A 22,648-nucleotide genomic window follows, 5' to 3' on the forward strand; every position below is an offset into this window, starting at 1 on the left:
CTTTCCTGAAGTCCTTAAAAAAATTTTATAGCTTACATTTGCTCATAAGAAACACAGCCCTGGGCTTTTCTGAAACAATGTCTGCATTCATTTCTGAATCTGACTCTCCATTACTGTTTGACATTAGTACTCATTAAGTATCTTTATTTAAACAGGTTTGAACTTGTAAGGGAAGCCGAAGATCAGACTGGTGATGGGCATGAACAGATAAGTGGTCATGAAGGAGGAGGATTGGGTCAATGAAGGCAATTAAGACTTTGTAGCAAATTCCATTTCAGCATGAGAGAGCATCACGTTTATTACATTTCCAGGTCGATGTGAGCAAACAAAAAAATAACAGTTTGCACATTCATTATGGCTTTTTACCAAATCAGACCTGTTCAACTTAGCCTTATATGAACTGAATACCCTACTACTCCTACCATTTACAAGCATATATAGAATGGCAGATAACACAGTTATGCATAATCCCAATAAATCAGTTCATTGGTAAAGACTTAAATCTAAATGGTGTGCAAGGCTGCAAACTTAAGTCGATTTGGTACAAGAAGGCTAGAGAGCTGAGCTGTTTTAAGAATACTGACCAATGTTCTTGCTATTCTAGCTGAAGCACATTAGCCAGGGGCCAATTAGAGCCTAGTGTGAAAAACTGAAGAAATTTTGTTTGACACTGTAGTGGAGGCATTTTCCACACTTAAAGATAAAATTTAATTGTATTAAACTAACAACCCTGACTATATAATCTGCACTGAGTGAGCTAAGCGTAAAATCTAGAAACTCAACTCATCTCTTGTTGGCAAGTAAAGTCATCACCAAATCCCACATATCCCTAGAGAATGGGCATTCCCATATTATATGTAAGTAATCTGTTTTTATAGCTGAACATTTCCTAAAATTCCAAATTGGTAGACCATCCCTGTTTAAATAATCTCAGGGGAATGCTACCACATATGGATAAGACAAATCATTGTAAATTGTAATATGCTAGGAATGCATCTAGTTGAATGTAACATTAACATTTTAAGCCATAACTTTTTCTTCAGTCTGTGTACTTAAGGCTTCACACCATTTTACCACAACCTTATTCAGGTACTAATAATGTAAATCACCCCACTCTTTTAAAAAAAGTTATCCTAAGCTTCCCTTTATAATTCCCCAGATTAATTTTTCCTTTCTCCCTGGACTTCCTCTGGTAGCTTATGACTGGAAAAGCTCACACAGACTCTGCCACAACTTGAGGAAAAAAAGAAGTTTTGTCTTACCATAACATTCCATCTAGGGTTGCCACCCCTTCGTTTTTTTCCGGACTATCCAGAAATCAAACCGATTCTCCGGTAGTCCAGAAAACACTGTACAAACTCCAGTATTCTGTTTCAAAAAGGAAACAGACTATTGGAGTTTGTAAATCTGCTGATTTACTATGCTTTTTTTTACAGAAAAGCATAGTAAATCAGCTGAAAGCAGGCAGCAGGAATGGAAAGAGAGAGCTTTCTTTGCTGAGTGATGTCATTGTGACATCACAACATGGGCAGAATGTGGGCGGGGAGGGGTGGGATGGGTGGAGTTACTGATGATGCAAGGGGTTTGGCTTTACTCCGGTTTTAGCCATGATGAAAGGTGGCAACCCTAATTTCATCTGTGTTGTTGATCTTCTTCCATTCATCACTGATGGGTTCAGTTCTGAGCCCCTTGGAACCGTGTTGGCCTAATACCAAGCTCACGTACACCAAACACTCTTGAGCTAAGCTGCTAAACACAATGCCCTTCTCCTCTATTACCTCAGATCGAATTTGCATAAGACATATAGAAATAAAGCAGAGGCCATTTCTGCACAAAAACCCTGACACACCACAAGGACCCATGAGATCCACCAGGAGCCTTTGGTGGGGGATGGAGGGTGGGATGTGATGAATGGAAGAAGATAAACAACACAGATGGACCATTACGGTAAGACATAACTTCTTTATCTGATGTTGTTAATCTTCTTTCCATTCATCACTGATGGGACAGAATCCCAACTACCTGAGAAACCTGGGTGGCCCTTATGGAAGAACATTCCTGAGCACCATTGAGCCGAAGGCTGCTCTTCCCCTGGAGACCATATCCAACTTGTAATGTTTGATGAAAGTGGGTGGTTTAGCCCAAATGACTGCTGTGCAAATGTCCTCCATAGAGGCTCTGGGGTGAAAAGCTACAGAGGTTGCTATAGCTCCAGTTGAATGTGCTTTGTTATTGTGAGGTCTAGGCTCAATTGTATATGAATATGAAAAGGAAATACAATCTCTGAGCCACTTTGATAAAGTGACTTTTGACACAGCATATGCCATCCTTGGACCAGAGAAGGAAATGAAAAGTTGGTCTGTCTTACGGATAGATTTAGTCCTGCCTAGGTAAAAACGTAGTTGCCTATGCACATCCAAGGAGCGTAGGCAGTATTCTCCTTTATTGGAATAGTTCAGGAAAAACACTGGGAGCTCAATGGATTGGTTCACAGAAAAATCAGAAACCATTTTGGGGAGAAAGGATGGATTAGTATGCAGAGATACTCTTGTCTTTATGAAATATTAGGTACAGTCTCTTGATGCATAAGGCCTGTAATTCTGAGATCCATCTAACTGAAGTGACAGCTACCAAAAAGAGAGATTTCCATGAGAGAAATTTGAGATCACATTTTGCAGCACTCTCAAAAGGGGGTTGATAGAGAGACTGCAGTACTAGGGAGAGATTCCACATCTCTAAGAGATGCCTAATTGGAGGTCTGCTGTGAAACACTCCTTTGAGAAAGGTTTTGCACAGGCGAATGGACACAATTGGAATGCCCTGTACTCTGTTATGAAAACTGGAAATTGCTACTAAATGGACTCATATGGCAGAGGCTGATGCTCCATTTTCAAAGAACTCCGAAAGGTATTGAAGGATGACAGAGACCAGGGCTAAGAAGGGATCTAGCATCCATTCTTTAGACCAAAGAGAAAACCTTTTCCACTTATCTCTGTAAAGTTTTCTGGTGGATGGTTTATGGGAGGCCAGAATGATATTGCGAACAGGTGAGGAAAGGGCTTCCTGCCTGGTGACTAACGAAAGTAGAGAAACCAAGCCTTCAGCTTGACAGTGGACAGATTCGGGTGAGTCAACCCTTGGGGGTGAGAAATTAAGTCTGGACGAGTGCCCAGGATCCATGGAGGCTGTAACAGATGAGGCCAGAGGAAGGGGAGCCACACTTGATGAGGCCAGAATGGGGCAATGAGGATCACCTTGCATCTTAATCAAGTGGCTTTTTTAAGAATAGAGGTATCAGTGAATTGGAGGATAAGCGTAGAGGAGACCCGTGGGCCAATCTTGAGTCAGAGCATGTCTCGGGGACTCCCCCTCTGGGGGAAAGAGGGCAAAGTAGCTGCTGCATTTGTTGTTCAAAGAGAAGGTGAAGAGGTCGCAGCAGGGCTGTCCCCACTGGTTGAAAATTTCTGCCGTCACTTTGGGATTGAGAGACCACTCGTTTGGAAGGAGAATGCATCTGCTCAACCTGTCCATAATCACGGTGGAGCTCCCTGGGATGTGCATTGCTATAAGAAAGTGGTCGGAAGCTATCACCCAGTGCCAAATTCACATGGCCTCTTGACACAGGGGGTAGAATTTGGTTCCTCCTTGTTTGTTCATGTACCATACTACTGACATATTGTCTGACTGAATTGCAATCGTTCCAGGGGGAAGAAGTGGATGTAATTCCTGCAACGCTAACAGCACCGAACTCCAGAACATTGATATGCAGGTTGGCCTCTAAGCTCGACCACGTGCCTTGGAATGTCCTTCCCTGAAAATGGCCCCCCACCCTATCAGGGAAGCGTCCATGGTCACAATGGCATTGGGTTGAGGGGTCTGAAAGGGGCGACACCAAGGTTCTGCATCTGGCCTCATCCACTAGAGGAAACCTTGCTTGCAAGAGTTGGTTATGAGCACCTGTGAGTTTAGGGGGTGAAGATTTGCAAACCACTGGGACAATAGGAGCCATTGTAACAGTCTCATGTGTAACCTAGCCAGAGGAACTATCAGAATGGCTGCAGCCATGGATCCCAGAGCCTGGAGAACTTCCTTTGCTGACACCTTTTTTGACAGAGTATCACACGCACTTGCAATCTTAACCTCTGAAGCCTGTGAGACGGTAGAGATACCAGGCAGGATCAAGTATCGAAAACTGCCCCTATAAATTCCAGCTGTTGGGTAGGTTCTAAGTTGGATTTCTCCCAGTGGACAGTGATGCCTAGGGACTCCACTAGTGAAAGGGTGTATTGGAGGGCCATAGTCAGAAGACGCTTAGTGGGGGCGGAGAGGAGCCAATCGTCTAAATATGGAAAAACCTGGAATCCTTGAAGTCATAAATGAGCTGTCACCACTGCTAGACATTTCATGAATACTCTGAGGGCTGTCAAGAGACCGCATGGCAGGGTCAGAACTGGTAATGATTGGCTCCTAGCCGGAGGTGAAGGAGACTCCTGGAGCATTTGTCCATTTTGATGTGGTAATATGCATCCCAGAGGTCTATCGAGCACATCCAAACATCCTCCCTTAAAAATGGGAGAATGGATTGAATAGTGACCATGCGGAACTTGGTTTGTACAACTCATTTGTTTAAATGTCTGAGATCCAGAATGGGTCTCCAGTCCCTTTGGCACCAACAAGAATCTTGAGTAAAACCCGGATCCACATTGGTCTGAAGGGACTGGTTGGATGATTCTTTTTTGACACAGCTTTCTTATCTCTGAAATCACTTTTTCCCCTTGATTGGGTGCAACATCTGGAAGGGTTTTTGTAGGTTTTGGACGGGAGGTTAGAGGGATGTAGTAGCCTCTGGAGATTATTCTCTGCACCAATCGATAGTTTGTAATAGAGTGGCAGGCAGTTTGGTGCAGAGAAAAACAAGTCCCGACTGCTTCCAGAGGAAAGCAATTTGGCAATGTTTCAGGAGTGTTGATAAGACTACCAAGAGAAGGAATCCCTGGAGTCTTGGTTTTTGGGGACTCCCAATGCCCCTAAAGGGGCATCTTCCACCACTGAAACCAACTCTGCCTCTGGGGGAATCCTCGCCACATGCTTTACGGAAAGAACCCTGAGATTTATTGTGCCAGATTTTCCCACTCCTCTGGTTCCTGTAAAAAGAGCATGGAGGTTTGGAAAAACATAGGCCAACAGCAGACAGAGTCTTCCCATCTTGCTCGCACTTGGCTAATGTGTTCTTCACTTTAGAACCAAATAAGGAAGATGGTTCAATAGGAGCATTCAAAACGGAGGACTTGAAGGAGTCTGCGAGGTCACAGATGCACATCCAAGTATGACTCCTCATGACTATGCCTGCACCCGCAGCACTGGCCACTCCTTCAGTTGTGTGGGAGAGCAACCTCATGGACGAATTGGAAACAGATTCAAGGGTGGCAAGTTCAGAGGCAACTTTGTCTCGTGCCTCGTCAGAAACTTGACTCGTGAAGGATTGAGAAAGTTTGGTATCAGATCTCTTTGGAGCATCATGAAGTGTGCCAAGTAGTTCAGGGACCGGACAGCAAAGGTCGCTGAAGCAAAAACTCACTTCCCCAACTTGTCCACAGCCTGAGACTCCCTAATGGGTGGGTGAACAGTAGGATTTTCTTCCACTAGATCCTTTTTACTGACCGCTGCCACCACTATAGTGTCAACTGGCAAACCTCTGGACCAGTGTGGCTGCTCTTCCGAGGGGGGGGGGATCTTATCAGGTCTCCGGGGAATGGCCTCAGCAGAGTCAGGGTTCTGCCAAGCATGCTGCATGATGAGCTGGATAAACTCATTGGCAGGTGGGGTCACCCAAGAGGTAGAAGGCCAGGAGTGAAAAGGCTGCATAAACATGGACTCCTAGGAAGGGTTGGAGGGCTTCCAGACACCCTCTGTTTTAATATTTCCAGGATGTCTCCAAAGGACACATCATCCAGGGGTGATTGTGGGGACCCCTCCCCATCATCATAGTCTGTGTCTTCTGTCAAAGACTCTTCAGGAGAATCTATGTGCTTCCTCTTGCACACCTTCTTCCGAGGAGGTGCTTCAGTGGGACTATCTGAGGAAGACTCGGAAGGATGGGTACCCTGAACTGGGGTTTCCTAAGGCTTCTCCTCCCAGTGTCCCAGGGGGGTGGCTTGTGGTATCTGTAGCTCAGAGGGAGCAGGATGAAGTTCCGATGTCGGAGGAGCGTTTCTCAAAGCAAGCACCCTCTCCATCACCCGAAAAGCAGGCCTGCCTGAAGAGGAGTGGGAGCCTGGAACCAAGAAGGACAACCTCAGAACCAGGGTCACAACTCAGAAATCATGTAAAAAAATTTATTATTTTGGATAAACACTAATATTTCACTAAATTTCAAAGTTCTCAACCAAATAACCCCAAAAAATTCTGGAGTACTGTCAACTCCCTGCTCCACACTAGTTCTCCTACCGGTTTACTATCACATAGTTGAATCCACTGTGTTCCATTGTTAAGATGTCCAACTAACATGTTCAGAAATCAGAACACTGAACACAAAAATGTTGAAGTAAGCATTTCAGTAAAGTTGAAATGTCGACTTTACTGAAATGCTCACTTCCACTCAACATTAAAATACACTTTTTGCAGGGGCACCCCCCTGCACCCCCCACACCCCCCTATTTATATATACAAACTCCAACATCGCACTACAGTTGAGGGAAAGGGTACATTTACCAATCCCCACTATAGTGCGATCTGCACCACAATGTCGAACCTTACAACAGTGAATGCTCGCTATTGTAAGGTTCGACATTGTGGCAATCATACTTACGGTTCTGCTAAATAAGTTTCGCACATATGTCTGTCGCATGAAGTGCTATCAACTATGTGATAGTAAGTCTCTCTTACCATCCCTAACCCTTTCCTCTATCAGTCTCTCTCTGAAACTGCACACTTACTCAACAAACACTTCATTGACAGCATCTCTAAACTCCTACCTTTAAAGTAACTCTGCTCATCCCTACTCTTCTGTGTCACCCTCACCTCCCCCTAAACCTCTATGCTGTCTGTCTCTCAGCCTCTTACCTTGCGACCTGTTTCTACTAAATATATCAAATTCCTGCTTCTTAAACTAAAACCATGCTCTCTATCCCCTGATAAACTCCCCCCTCAATTTCTGAAAATTGCTGCTGACTGTATTGCATATCCTATATCTATCTTAATCATCTGCTCCATTCAGGAATCTACCGTACTGGAAATATGGAAATCCTTCTATACCGCTCCTCTGCACAAAGGTGGCAACTCTGTTGAACCCTCTAACTATAGACCAATCGCTATTCTCTCACTGCTCTATAAGATCTTTGAAAATGTATACATACTACTGTTCTATCTCATTCACAAAAATCTCCTCATCCCCTCGTAACATGGTTTCCGCCCTAAACACAGTACCTCAACTGCCTTACTATCCTTTACTCAAAAGGTTGCAGAAGCTAGGGACAACAGCCTCCTCGTCTCCTGTCTATTCCTTGATCTCTCTAGTCTAAAGCTTTTGACATTGTGTCTCATCCCATCCTTAAACTCTCAGACCTAAACCTCTCTCCTTCTACTCTTGGCTGGTTCCAATCCACCTTACTGGCAGAAAACAAGCTGTTAGGTGGCAGCAGGCTTTCTCACCCTTCCTTGCTGTTCAAACAGGAGTACCCCAAGGTTCCATACTCGGACCGCTCCTTTTCAACATTTTTACCAACAACCTACATTCATCCTGCAGTCTCTCATCTATAATACAATACGCAGACGACTCTATTCTCTTATCTATCTCTAATACTATCTCTGAACTACACACACTAACACAAAATTCATTTATCTCTGTTGAAAAATAGCTCAGAAATAATCAACTAATCCTTCATCCGAAGAAAACTCAACTCCTCTTCCTACCTCATACACTCTCTCACCTTAAATCCAACTTTTCTCTTTCCTATCTAGGTGGCTTCACTATCTCCTCTGCCTCATACACCAAACTCCTTGGGGTAATAATTGATGACAGACTAAAATTTGACTTGCACATACAACAGCCCATCAAAAAAAACCCACCAAATACTTGGACTACTTCATAAGAACAAAAAATTCCTCACTACCGCCACTAAATGCACTCTTGTGCATGCATTTCTCTTACCTATTCTTCTATATGCTTCTCCCATCCTTACCAATATCCAAACTACCTCAATGTAGAAAATGGAACAAACATACAAAATTGCCAGATATATTCTAAATCAACCACGCTCATCGCATCACTGCCTCTCACTAAACAAACTTCAGTGGCTGGAATTTCCACACCTTTCCTACAATTGCAATTCCACACTACCTTTTTCATACTCAACTACCCCTTTGCCTGCCCTGCTCTCGCCTCCCATGTTACTCTCTACTCCACCCCCCCCCAGCCTCTCTGGAGTGCTGATCAGCATCTTGTCTCAGTTTATAAACCCAAAAGGAATATTGGCAAACTACTTTACAAACACTCTATGTCACTAAATTGGAACAAACTCCCTCTCCATATTATATCCAACATTTCCTTTCCCCGTTTTAAAAAGGAGCTTAAATCCCACCTACTAAACTTGAAATTATGCTGTTGCCTTGAGCACATGTAGTAGTCTGTCCTACTGTATAACCTGTTGCATCTCCTAACTTTCTTTCTCTGTTAGTAACTTCTGCTTAAGCTAATCTCCTAAACCTGCAGGTCTACTATTATAGCCCTACTAGAGCCCCCTCCTTTCTCTTCCCCTTCCATTCTCCACACTATTTATCTTTTCCCCCCACTTCCTATCAATGTCTGTACATTTTCCTTCTTTTGAACAACGATTATCTTTTTTGTTTTTACTCTTATATGTAGTAAATTTATCCCACTGTTATCAGTGCAACCCTTAATGTTCTTAATTTTTTCTTTTGTTTTTCTCTTTATAATTAATTATATATTTGCATTGTTATTTTTAATAGTTTTTGTCCTCTATGTTTTCCTTTCCTTATGTTTGCTGGGGCTCTTTCCCATTGGGTCTCCACAGAAAATGGGTTGCTTACTATCAATGCAATGCAAATAGTTAATAACCTTTTCTTTTTTTTACAATTATTTTGTATTGTGATTATTATTTAATATTTGTATATTGTCACTTTATCTTTACTTGTGTTTGCTGGGGCTTTTCCCTTCGGGTCTCCACTGAAAATGGGTTTGTTTGCAAACTCAGTTGGACTAACCTGGTTAACAAATGTGAAATAGATAAGTAAATAAATCTGACCGCATATCTTCTTCCCTCTCCCTTTTCATTAACTGTTATGAGTAAGCACAAAATTATAATTTTGTGAAATCACTCCCTTTCAACTATTTAAACACATTGGCTATCCCACAGTATTCCATAGAACTAGAATACAAAGTGCCCACCGCTTCCAATCTATCGTGATATTTTAAAATTAATGGCTCCCCACTTAGATAGCTAAAGCTTAAGTTACCCCCCCTTTCATATCTAACTGTTTAGTGCACACTGCAGCTCTTAATATATTAACCCATTTTTCCATCTTACCTTTAAAATCTGAACATCTACTCCAAGATCATCAATTACTGGAGAGCATACAGTCTGCCTCTCAGTAGTCACCTTGGGATTAGTTCTTTTGTTTTGCTCCTGGTGAAAGAAGGAGCAGAGTGCACTGATTCCTGATGGTTTCTGGTTGGACAGTGAGTGTGTGCGCTTGACGTTCCTGATTGGTCCGGTTGCTGTTCAAGGTATCTACCAGGAAAAGGCTACAACAAGCCTACAGACCCGTGCATCATCTCAGACAAGATTGCAGATCACCAAACAGGTTGTGGCCTGCTTCTCATTTTGGGATTGGTGCTAATCTTTTGCTTCTGGTGAGAGAAGAAGCAAAGAAGCTGTTGTGAGACCAGCACTAGTAGCAGCCAGGCAGTAACCAGTCATGCGATTCCTCTCTTCATCATTCTTGACACGCAAATTCTTTGTTTTCATTAAGTGCTGCTTGATTTGTTTCTGACTTCAGAATATCTGCCTAACTAACTCATCCATAAATCATCAGGGTCTACTTAGTAGTTTCTCTCTCAACTGTTTGGCAGTGCCCTGTACAGACATGCTGAGTGACATTTTTCCTGTAAAAGCATGAATCAAATTTCACCAGTACCTAGTTGCATACAGAACTAGTTTGCAGTGACAAGCACTGCTCCCAGAGTTGCAAACCGGATATTCCTTACATTGTTTTATAGTCTCACTCCAACTGTCTAATCTATAACAAAGGGTCCATTGTCACAGATATGAACTTTCTCACTATCTCCATTACCAACTTAGTGGATATGGGTATCCTGAGGGATTACAGAAATTGCCTCATGTTTACAGACAACCAGTTAATTCTCAAACAAACTGATAATATGCGAGAGATATATTTACACAATGCCACTGGAGGCAAAGCTCTCACATAAAAGTACTCCAAATGTCAATAAGGCTGTCAGTACTACACACGCTGCACACATCACACACAATACAAAGCAATCATATAGAACCACATATGCTGAGGCACTCAAATGTACCTCTCCTAAACCCCAAAGACCTCCTAGACAAAATACACATAAAAAATAGTCTCAGCAGCTCCAAATGCACTCTTTCAAAACAATTCCCACATCAACACATGCAGACATATCTCATGCAGCCTCTACTTCTAAGCCCATAAGGCAAGCCATCACATAATCCAACATTCTGGTTATTGGAGACTCCATTGTGAGACACAATGGTGTCCCACTCACCAGACTGAGTAAGAAGAAAGTCACGGTCAGTTACTTATCAGGGGCTAGGATCTGCCACGTTGTGCATGCACTCAGGTCATTGGACCACAAGTACTAGTATGACTCAGTCATAGTTCATGTTAGGTAAGTATCTCAGAGACTACCCAGTCTCTATTACAGGTTCCCCATCCATGTGAAGCAGAATTCCTCCCTAATCCAATTAAAGTCTAAGTTGGACAGCTGGACTGGGAACAGGAAATTCATCCCTGGTTTGGCACCTCTGTCTCTAATGGACACAGACAGCCTGTAAATGGTAAATCTCCCAGGCCCCTGCTTGTAAATGTTTCATCTTCCAAGTGCCTGTTTACAGGCTTTTTCCTCTATATTCCACAATGAGTTCCATTCCCTAAAAAGTCAAACGGAATTTATTCAAACATTTGGATTTATGAAAATGTAGGAGGTGCTGGGGCAAAAACAGAATTTTAGGGAGAACATACATCTTTATTATTTGTAATTTTGTGAGGATGGGGAACCTTTTCTTGCAGCCCACAACAAATTTTCTAACAATGGTTTGGTATTTGAATCAGCCCTTCATACATCAGAATGATTACTAAATGACAGCATTTGAGAACCACCTTTTCTTTTTAAACCATTTTGGGGATACTCTGGTAATGATTTAGGTATACTTGATAATGGGAATGTCAAAGTTTTATGTTAATTCAATTCCAGTCCCGAGATATGATGTAACTTCTGAACAATTGCTCATGCATCAGTTACATTCTTTTCAGGGTAGGATAACCATAACACAGAATTATCTCCAAACTATGTGGAGAATAGCTGATTTTCACCTAGGAGATGTATAGCTAGGTTTGTTTTAAGAGCTGTATGAATAGTTATATGGCTATAACAAACAACAGTGGGGGCAGTGGGCATCTTTGTTGCATATCCCTGGTTAGATCTACAGTTCTTAACATGTGCCCATTTGTGGCATTAATTGCTTTAGGATTTTTGTACATTAACTGGCATTGCAAAGCAAACTTTTGGGAGGCATTCATGGTTCCCAGTAGATGCCAAATAAAAGGTCAATTGATCCAGTAAAAGGTGCTTTTTCTTTTTTTTTTTGTTAATGTCAGTTAAGATTGACCCTGCATTCATGTTCTAGAGCAAACATAAATTTTCCACATTTAACCATGTTCTTAGCAAGTCTGAATTGCCTGTTCTATGATTTATAAACCCTTGCTGCTGCTGCTATAGGACCAGACCTGGCAATATGGTCATTCTAGTCATTTTTTGCATAAATGTTAAGCTCCAAATGAAGGAATGCTATAGGTCTATAATTATTTGTGTTAACTGTGTCCTTATTTGGTTTGGGAAACATGGGTACTTTCATTACATTAGTATCCTCTGAAAAATGTTTATGTTTTGTGCTTCACAATTCTTATTGTAATTTAATAGTGGGGGTACTAGACCCCTTTTATATTATTTAAAAAAATATGCAATTAACCCATCCATCTATTGAGGACAGGCATTTGGATTTTTTTTATATTCAGTATACAACAGACATTATAAAAAAAAAAAAGAATAAAGTAAGTTGAACCTGTCAAACAGGGCATTCAGCACCATGCAGGGAAGAGAGTTGGAGATGCTAAAGAAGGACAGAACAGAAAAGAGTGAGAATAAAAAGTATAGGAAGAGGAAAATAAAGAACTAGGAGTGTGTTACTGTGTTAACATGGAGAACACACCATTACTAGAGTGTAAGACATGACAGCCGTGACAAATAGCTAAAACAAAGACTACAGAAAATATGCTTAGTGTAAGGGAAACACTGTGTTACTCTGAATCTTTGTAAAAGCACAGTTGTGTAAGCTGAACTAACCATAACAGTACATGTTCGAATGATCACTGCTGCGGTAGCCTTAGCTATATGGTTATATCCTGTTGTGGATAAAACAGCCAGTCAGCTTCCAAAGCTTTAAGGTACCTTCCACTCACTCAAACTGTCAGACGGCAGCTCAAAATCAGCTGACTAAAAGACAAGTTTGGGTGCAGAGCCTTTCAGAGCTTTCCTGTCAGCAGACATAGGGAGGCTCAAGCCTGAAAGGACAATGCTGGGAATAACAAAAAAATAAATGTCTACACCCTAACATAAAAAACACACCAAAAACAAGGGGGATATAGGGAGGGACTGTTATGGATAAGTTCAGTTTACACAACTATACTATGTTCTTCATATTGATCACTGCTGCAGTAGCCTTAGACATATGGATAGATTTCCATAACTAATTATATTTGAGAGGAGGTGGGAGAACAGTCCAGGAGCCTGTGCAGAATGATCCTAGCAAAACTTGATCTAGACCAAGAGAATGTATCAAGTTTATAGTACTTTGTAAATGTATCTACAGAGGACCAAGTAGCAGCTTCTAGAATACTTCTAGCTCCAGTCCTTTCCAAAAATCCACATATGAAGCCAAAGTCCTGGTACAGTGGGCCTTGACCCTCCCCGGAATAGATTTGTTAATGGTGAGCATAGCAAAAGGTAATAGCCTTAAGCAACATTTTGAAAACAGTCTGTTTTGACACAGATTGTCCTTTCTTCTTACCTTCACAAGAAATTAACAATTGATCCAAAGATATGAAAGATTTAGTTCTGTCAAGGTATGACCTGAGTTATCTGTGGACATCCAAGGTACGGTGTATCCTTTCTCACTCATTTTTTGCTTCAGAAAAGAAAACAGAGAGATGCATAGTTTGTCTTAAAGTAAACTTGGATACTACATTAGGCATAAAAGAAGGATTAGTTCTCAAAGAAACCTTATCCCTATGGAAAATGAGGGAGGACTCACCATAAGAGCTTGCAAATCAGATACCCTTTTTTGCAGAGGTCAGAGCAATCAGTAAAACTGCTTTCCATGTTAAGAACTTCATGTCAGACAAGTTAGCTGGCTCAAACGGAGCAAGTGTCAGCTGCTCAAACACAAAATTAAGATCCCAAGGAAGGGTCACTAGTTTACTTGGAGGCTTCTTATGCAAAACCCCTTTCAAGAATATTTTGTCATGAAACTACCTTGAAAGAGGAGGATCCATGAGCTGACATGTTGAAATGGCAATAAATTAACTTTGATAGAGGAATAAGAAAGGCCATATGATAGTAACTCACATAAATACCGTAAAGCCACAGAACAACTAGCCCTGAATTACTGCTGGTTACATTGTGGCACCAACTAGAAAACCTTTTGCATTTGCTATCACATGATTTTCTAGTGGCAAGCCTTCCTGCCTTCATTAGTACCTGCTATGCATCTTCAGAAAACAGGCACCTAAATAAAATTAAGACCCTATCATCCAGGCAGGCAACTGAAGATGAATGAAGTTGGGGGTGCATCAAACACTATTCTTGTGTAAACTGATCCAGTCTATGAGGAAGCTTGTGGTAATTGGCCCCTGTCATTTCCTAAAGAAGGGACAACCACAGTTGCCTGTGCCAGAAGGGAGTCACCACAATAATCTTGGGGGATTTTTTCTAAATATTCAGAAGTACCCTAGATATTAATGGAAAGGGTGGAAAGGCATACAGGAACATTCCTGTAAAATTAAAAAGCATCTGTCTTCCAGGCTTTCCGGCATGAAGTTCTGGAACAGAATTTTCTAGTTGATTGTTCAGAGAGGAGGCAAAGAGGTCTACTTGTAGAATTCCCCACAGACGGATCAAATCTTGGAAGACCCCCTGATCTAGTTTCCATTCATAAGAGTCTGTCCTAGCCCTGCATAGCTTGTCTGCCACAACATTTTGCTCTGACAGAATGTTGGATGCCTGTAGAGTAAGACTGTGCTCTGAGGTTATATCCCAACCTATCATGGCTAGTCTGCAAAGGGGGTATGACCTGGTTCCCCCTTGCTTCTTGATGTACGACATGACTGTGGTATTGTCTATAAACACTTGAAGAGGTTCTGGGCACCAAAGATAGTTCAGAGGGTGGAGAGCTTTGAGCAGCGCAAGAATCTCCTTGATATTTATGTGTTTGCATTTGTCCTTGTTTTCCCAAACCCCTTGCACTTTTATCCCTCCCAAAACTTCTCCCCAAATAAAGTCTGAAGCATCTCTGGTGACTCACTGTTTTGTAGGAGGGACAGAGAAGGGGAGACCTGAATTTAAGGATATATGTTGCCTCCACCAAAACACCTCTCTTCTGACAAACCACAATACTGGGATCTGAGAAGATAAAGGGTGTTGATGCTGGGACCAAAGAGATTTCAGGTACCCCTGTACCTTTCCCATGTGGAGTCTTGTCAGAAGTATCATGGGAATCATAGAGACCATGAGACCCTAAATTTTGAGGAATTCCCTTGCAGTAAGTGAAGTCTGAATTGAAACCTTAGAAATAGATCTAGATAATTATCTAGTTTTTCATATGGAAGAAAAGCTCTTAGAAGTGAGGTGTCCAGCTGACATCCCAGGAATACAATCCTGTGTAAGGGAGTCAAAAAAGACTTTTGAATGTTCTTGGAATGGCAGCTTGTGAAAGAGATTTCTCACCCAAAAGACTACTAATATTTTGAAAAAAGGCTCTGCAAAGATAAGAAAGTCATCTAAATATGGAAAAAAAACGTAAACACCAAGTAGTCTGCAATGAGCTATAATCAGAGCCATACACTTTGTGAAGACTCTTGGTGCAGTGGATACTCCATATGGCAAGGCACAGATCTGATAATGTGATCCAGACACACAAAACCTTAAGAAACACCTGAAGTCTGGATGAATAGGGATGCAATGATAAGCATCTTTTAAGTCTAGTTTTACCAGGGAACTTAAAAGAGGAAGAAGAGGTAACTGGTTGTGAAGTGACATCATTTTGAATTTGGGCACTGTCACAAACAGGTGTAGGAAAGAAATATCCAGAACTGGTCTCCAAGCATTTTCTTTTTTTTTTTAGCACTAAAACCCCTTCCCCACTTGGGAAGGAGGACGTGGTTCTATCACTCCTTGGGACAGCATGTGATGACAGACAGGAGGAAACAAAAGAGTCTGATCTGCTGTTTGCTCAAATCGGATGAGGGGAAAGAAAATCCCTTTGATAATTTGAAAAAGAAGGGCTGCAAAATCTTCAAAATCTTACAAATTCCCTGGATCAGTGTGTCCCTTATATCACACTTTTTGATCACCTCTGCCTTTCAAACACTATGGCAGCCCCAGAATGGAAAATGAAACACAATTTCTCCACAGATGATATGTTTTCAGTTTGCACTACTTTAAAATTGACACAAAAAAGTGTGCTCTGTTTAAAAGTACATTACAGTCAAGAGTCTGTTAAAACACAACACTGCTAGCTTTAAAATAACTTTCCTGAAGAGAAAAATGATAAAACATCAGTAAATATAAGAAAATGGAAGGTTTTCTACCCAGGAACTGCAAAAGAAAGCACAAGCCGACAGTCAATCCTCAAAAGCCTCAGAGTAGTGTACTCTTCAGCAACAGTAAACTCTGAAGGGCTTCATACTCAAAACATCTTTTATTCAGCTCAACTCAACATGCTTGGCTGTTTGGGTGGGTAGAAGGTGCCATGAAGCTTTGGAAGCTGGCCACCTGTTAAACACTTGGCAGGATATTGGCAGGATATAACTCACATAGCTTAGGCTACTACAACAGTGATCAATAAGAACATAATTTGGTTTAATGCAAGCCAGAATTAACATATCAGAAGAACTAGGGTCAGTAGATTCACTCAGCTGCATAACTACCATTTCATTTAATTTTGACAATTAAAATTGCCCATTACCATGTAGTTTTCCAAAAACTCAAAACTGTAATGATGATCAAACCCGGAGTTCACCATAAGCAGTACAGAAAGGCCATTACCAAACAGCATATTCCCAGAAGTACATAAAAATAAAACACACCAAAAGAAGACACAAATACAAGCTTACAGGAAAACAATACCCTGAGATCTTATACAGGCAGATGTGATGACATATAGAAGAACAGATGTAATGCTACTTTAAAAACCTCCTTGTTAGTAAATGTGATTCTTCCTTATTATAAAAACAACCCTTTAAGAGATTTGTGTCTGCATGTAGTGTGTGTGTGTGTGTGTGTGTGTGTGTGTGTGTGTGTGTGTGTGTGCGTGCGTGTTTTGTTGTTTGCTCCATAAAAACTCCCTTTCTGTTGCAGATCCCATATTAAGTATGCTTACCTAAATGTTTCTTTCCAAGAACTCTGAAATTTCTTTCCGGAATGGCTTGGCACTGCAATAAATAAATAAATAAATAGTGAAAAAAATGAAAGAAAACTGTTAAGATTGCCATAAAAAGTATTACCTACACGATACAGTAACACACACCCAAAAACTTCCAGAATGTAAAATACATATCTCTGTTCCATTAGCAAAAACACTACACCAATCACAAAATGTCATTTGTAAGGGAAAGCAGCCGATATAAATAAAACACAAAGAGAGAGATTCAGAAATGTCACCACAAGGGGGGGGCACATTTTATCACTCATAGTAACCATTTCCGGTTCTGAGACAGGCCTGTAGTAGTGCTCTAGCTCGGATGCACAGTGGCAAGTCTGTGTTCACCCACCACTTTCAATGAGTGAGATCATGTTAGGGGTAAATCCAGACACCTTAGCAGATAGGTAGTTGGTGAGGTGTGTGTGTGTGTGTGTGTGTGTGTGTGTGTGTGTGTGTGTGTGTGTGTGTGTGTGTGTGTGTGTGTGTGTGTGTGTGTGTGTGTGTGACTATGGTTGTATATCTGTGGCTGCATATGTGTAGGTGTATGCAAGGGGATGAGTGGTTTCAGGTCAGCGATGTGTATGTGTGAGACTTTGTGAATGCCTGAGTGGTCAAAGCAGGCAAATTAGTTAGAGGTAAGTAAATAAAGTATGTACGCACAGCTGAATGGTTGAATACAACCATGAGACTGGTTGAATAAGTGGTGGGCTGAATTTGTGTGCATATGTGGTGGGGGGGGGTCATACCTCTAAACTCACCTAGACTAACAAGCAAACCCTGCAATATTTGGAGGGGACAGTATACACTAGAGCTACTTTAAAAGTTAATAGAAAAACATTTTGGCAGCATGAAGGATGAATAAGTAGAGTGGAACACAACACACCAGAGCTACTTTCAAAAGATGTATCGGCAGGTGGGGGGTCACACGCTAGACATGAGAACTAATTTAAAAATTAGTAGAACAACACCTTGCTAACACAAAAGACATATGGATGGTTGGGGCACTAAACACCAGGGATATACAGGATTATAGTAAACCACAATATGAAAAGGGAAAAACCTTTGAACCCTATACCCTTAATACAAAAAAGAGCTGCAACCAAGATTTAGTTCTCTACACAATTACACAATAGGATATTTTTAAAATATTACCATAAGTCAAAAAACATCTGAAGTAAAATGGGGGAAAATTATCAAACTCTGTGCCCTGGGCACAGAAAGCATGTTGCTATTAAACCAGAGCTTTAGTGACCTTTACTCACTGATGAGGGCTTGTATTGTAGTGTATTTCTTAAACTGTAAGTATGATACTTAATATCTGGCATCACTGACTTATAGCAATGGTCTATGAGTTGCAAATGACAGGGCACATATAAGAGGCAAAATCAGGATAATTTTGTAAACTCAGGGGCAGTTGAGCAGGATGGGTGTGTGTCTGTGTGGGGATGCCATACCTGTAAATGGTCACACAAGATTTCAGGACAAAGCCAGGAGGAACACTAGATGACCCCAGAGAGTTGTTTTAAATTAAATGAAGTTTCTCCGAGTTATTTAAAAAGTTAATAGTGCAACCATTTGTGTATCATGAATAAGAAGAATGAAACTCTAATGTCTGGCATTACTGACCGACTCTAACAAGCCATGAAAAATGAGGCCAAGGAGAAAATTGACAGGATAGATCAGGACATTGTGTTTTTGTTTGTGTGTGTGTCTGTGTGTGTGTGTGTGTGTGTGTGTGTGTGTGTGTGTGTGTGTGTGTGTGTGTGTGTGTGTGTGTGTGTATGTGTGTGCACGCACGCGCACTTGGGGGGGGGTGTCTGTGCCAACACAATGCATGGACCATTAGAGGTTCTTAGGTTCATAGGTAAGTTTACCATAGCTGCACCTATGGACCATTTCAGACCTAGTCAATTTCCATTTTTGTGTTCAAACTGACCTATCCTATTTGGTTATAGATTGGCCTTACCCATCCCATGGTCAATAAATTATATATTACCTTAAAAGAGGATAACTGGGATCATACCATAGATAATTTCAGGGGCACCCATGCATGGGACAAAACATTTAGGAGCTGCCTCTGATCATTAGTAGTACAGTGGGCAGTCCTGGGGTAAATTTTCTGTTTCCCATCCATAGATCTAAGTTGCGCATGAATATGGACAGGGCTAAACTTTATGTGGGTGGGGAGTCTGTTCAATAGCAGCAGTATCTTCTGCAAGATACATCTGTCTCTCTAAACCATTCTGCTGATGTTGCAAAAAAAGAGGTTTACATCCTTAGACTGAGTATTTCTGATGCCATTTACAGCAAGGAAGTGCTGATTTGTACTTGTGGTAATTACTGGAGATTTGTAGATTTGCAAATTAGCCGATAATGGGGTCTTACTTTACTGCAGCTAACTTGTCTCTGAATTACATTTTTTTACATTTTTTCTGCACCCTTGTGGCAGACATGCTGAACTAACCTGTCTGAGTTAGGGATTGCTAGTAGAAGGCTTATTGTGTGCTTTCTTGATTGGTACTTAACTTAAAATGTGTTTTTCCTTGCTTGTATTTAAGTCTCGCATTTGCACGATGCTACTTTTCAGGTGGTGGCGGTTAGCGTTGCTCTTTATAAACACAAAAGCCTAGAAGCTTATGTTTTTCCTAAACAGCTGTCAGTGAAACCCTTCCAAGCATTTCTGCTGCTCTAGGAGAAATTCAGTTGCACACTGAGCAGTGTTGCCTTATTGATCAACCTTAGCCTTTACAAAATATAGGTCCCTCTTGTATTCTCGGCACAATCCTGTCAAATTAACCCATACAGTAAGAACCTGCTATCATGGATGAGCAGTTTTCCATCATCTTTCCAGTCAGCCTGATAGACATAGGCATCCTGATGCAATGTAGCAATTGTCTCATGTATAATGACAACCGCTTACTCTTGAAACAAACAAATACTTTATGTAAGAAGTGCAGTTACACTATGAAATTGGTGGCAAGACTCTCACATAAGACCAAACTGAATGCCAAACAGGTTGGCAGCACACACCCACACTTTCCACACTAAATAAGGACATGATAAATAAATCCACATATGCGAAGATACTCACTAGTAACTTACCAAAAAATCAGAGGCCTCCTAAACGGAAAACAGTTGCAAACATAACAATGCAAAAAACAACCACAACACACAATAACACACAGACCAGTGTCTCAACAAATAAGCCCATAAGGCGTACCACCACAAAACCTAATGTATTAGTCATAGGTGACTCCATTGTGAGACACACGGATGTTCCCCTACCCAGGCTGGATAAAGAGGGGGTTACAGTTAGCTGCCTGTCAGGTGCAAGGATCCATCACTGAACCTCAAGTACAGTTTTGACTCTGTCATAGTTCATGTGGGAGTGAATGACTTGAGAAGTATCTCACTGGACTATATGAAGAGAGACATGACTGAGCTCTCAGATTATGTGTCACTGGCAGGTATCAGCTAGGATGATGCCAGAAAACAAACAAAAAATGATTGACTTTAACAACTGACTTAGCTTCTGGTTTCAATCCAAGGGGATCCAATAGCCATCAGCCTGGGGAGACATGGTCAACAGGCCATGCTGCTTTGTCAGAGATGGTCTGCACCTGTCTTCTCTAAGCTTTCGGATGCTGGAAAAGGTATTAGCCACCCCTATAGTGCCTTTAGGCAGTACCAAAATAACCAACCTCTCAAAATAACAAAATCCTCTCGAGATAAACTCAAGGTACTGCTGCTTAATGCTAGGAGTCTAAACAAAAAATGCACTCTCTGGAAGCACTCCTCACTTTGGAAGATACTGACATCTGTTTAGTCACCAGAGACCTGGTTCAAAGGCACAGAAAGCAGTCCAGCTTTGCAGGATACAATGCCTTTCAACATTCAGACTACAAACTGAGCATGAAAGAACCAAAGGAGGAGGTGTATCCATCTTCATTAAGGATAACTACACCTTGAAACTTGTCAAACAGTATGACTCTGTTGAGCTATTCTATCTCCAAATAAGTATAGGCAAACCCCCTGCCACATTATAGCTAGTTACGGGTCCCCCTCCATGAAACAGGAAAAGCATACCACATATTTGGACTTACTGGGGTCACTTGCCATACAGCCCACATCTTACTTATGGGTGATTTTAATTATCATACTATTGACTGGGAAACATACACAGCCACAAACAAGCTGGCTAAGAGATTCTTGGACTTTGCCAATGCAAATGCTGTAGAACAGCTAGTCAGCACACCTACAAGAGACTCACATGTCCTGGACATCATACTCACTAATATGGGAGAGCACTGCACCCTCCTGCATGATTTCCTCTCTGGTAAGATCAGACCATAAATCAGTCTCATTCAATGTAATTATAATACAAAATACCACATCAAGCTCAAAAAATGCTTAAGAGTTTTTCAAAGACAAAAGTACCTCCTACAAAGTGATGCTATAAGAAGTTTCAAATCCCCCTCAAACGCAGATAATATGGACTCCCAAACCAATGCTCCCTGTATAACTACTTAAGCAGTTGTATAGAATCAGTTGCACCTGATCAGATTAAAATCAGGTCTTGCCAAAAAACACGCCACCCTGGTGGACCCCTAATATAAACAAGCTGTACAACAACAGAAAGAAATTATGTCCAAGAACAAGAGGGAACTGGCTCAGCAGAGGAAGAAATCCCTCTCTAGCTTAAACAAATGACCTAGAGATCTTGATAGTCCTCCAAAGCAAATTATGAAGCAAAAATAGCCTCCATAGCTAAGGATAATCACAATACATTCTTTAACTATGTCCAAAATCTTAAAGGGAATATCTAAAAGGGAATACCCAGCTATGCACTGAACTGGTTGTGGATGGCACCATCCATACTCAACTGGAGGTAATAGCCAATCTGCTATCTGACAGATTTAGAGCAAACTTCACTCCCCCTGTCCTCTCTAGACATCCTCCAAAGTATACCTGCCACCATTCTTCAGCCTATTATCTCAAGAGAGCAAGTCATCTTGTCTCTCTCCAAGGCCAAAAACATGGCATCAATGGAACCAGACAACATCCAAGGTTACCTTTTAAGCAACTTAAAACATGGCCTAGCAGACCTACTTGGATCCCTGTTTAACCACAGCCTGTGAACTGTCTATGTTCTGGTGGAATGGAGTATAGCAACAGTAATCCCTTTGCACAAAGTGGGACCATCAACCGACCCAGAGAATTATAGGTCCATAAGCTTGACTAGTTTCGTCTGCAAGGCCATGGAAAGAATCATTACCAACCTTATTAACAAGGACATATGTAATCTCCAAACCCTGGACCTAACCCAGTTTGGATTCATTAAAGGGAGATCATGCCTGTTAAACATGGTTGGCGTCTTAGAAAAAGTGACCAAGGCCCTGGACGAGGGAAAGACAGTGCATACTGCCTTATCTTGACCTAGCCAAGGCATATGACACAATCCCCCACTCAAGTGGTATACAGGAAATCTCCCATTTGGGAATTAACACCTACATTACCAGATGGGTAGCCAACTGGCTCACTGACAGGACACATACTGTCAAAGTGGGTGACTTTGACTATTTCAAAAGATCAGTCACCACTGGCATAGCACAGGGTTCTGTACTGGGCTTCTTACTGTTCAGAATTTGTCAGAAGTTCAGGCAAAC

General features: G+C 41.4%; 1 protein-coding gene across 1 annotated transcript in view; it reads right to left on the minus strand.

Moving 5' to 3' along the window:
• Positions 1-22,648, minus strand: part of LOC122800252 (protein Daple-like) — a 475,569-nt gene that overhangs the window by 420,450 nt on the left and 32,471 nt on the right. Inside the window, exon 4 of the mRNA XM_044069743.1 lies at positions 16,941-16,992. Coding sequence (XP_043925678.1) covers positions 16,941-16,992 — 52 coding nt within the window. The remainder of the gene's footprint in view (positions 1-16,940; positions 16,993-22,648) is intronic.

This window comes from Protopterus annectens, chromosome 4.part0 (assembly GCF_019279795.1).
Source record: "Protopterus annectens isolate FY-2018-M chromosome 4.part0, PAN1.0, whole genome shotgun sequence".
NCBI lineage: Eukaryota > Metazoa > Chordata > Ceratodontiformes > Protopteridae > Protopterus > Protopterus annectens.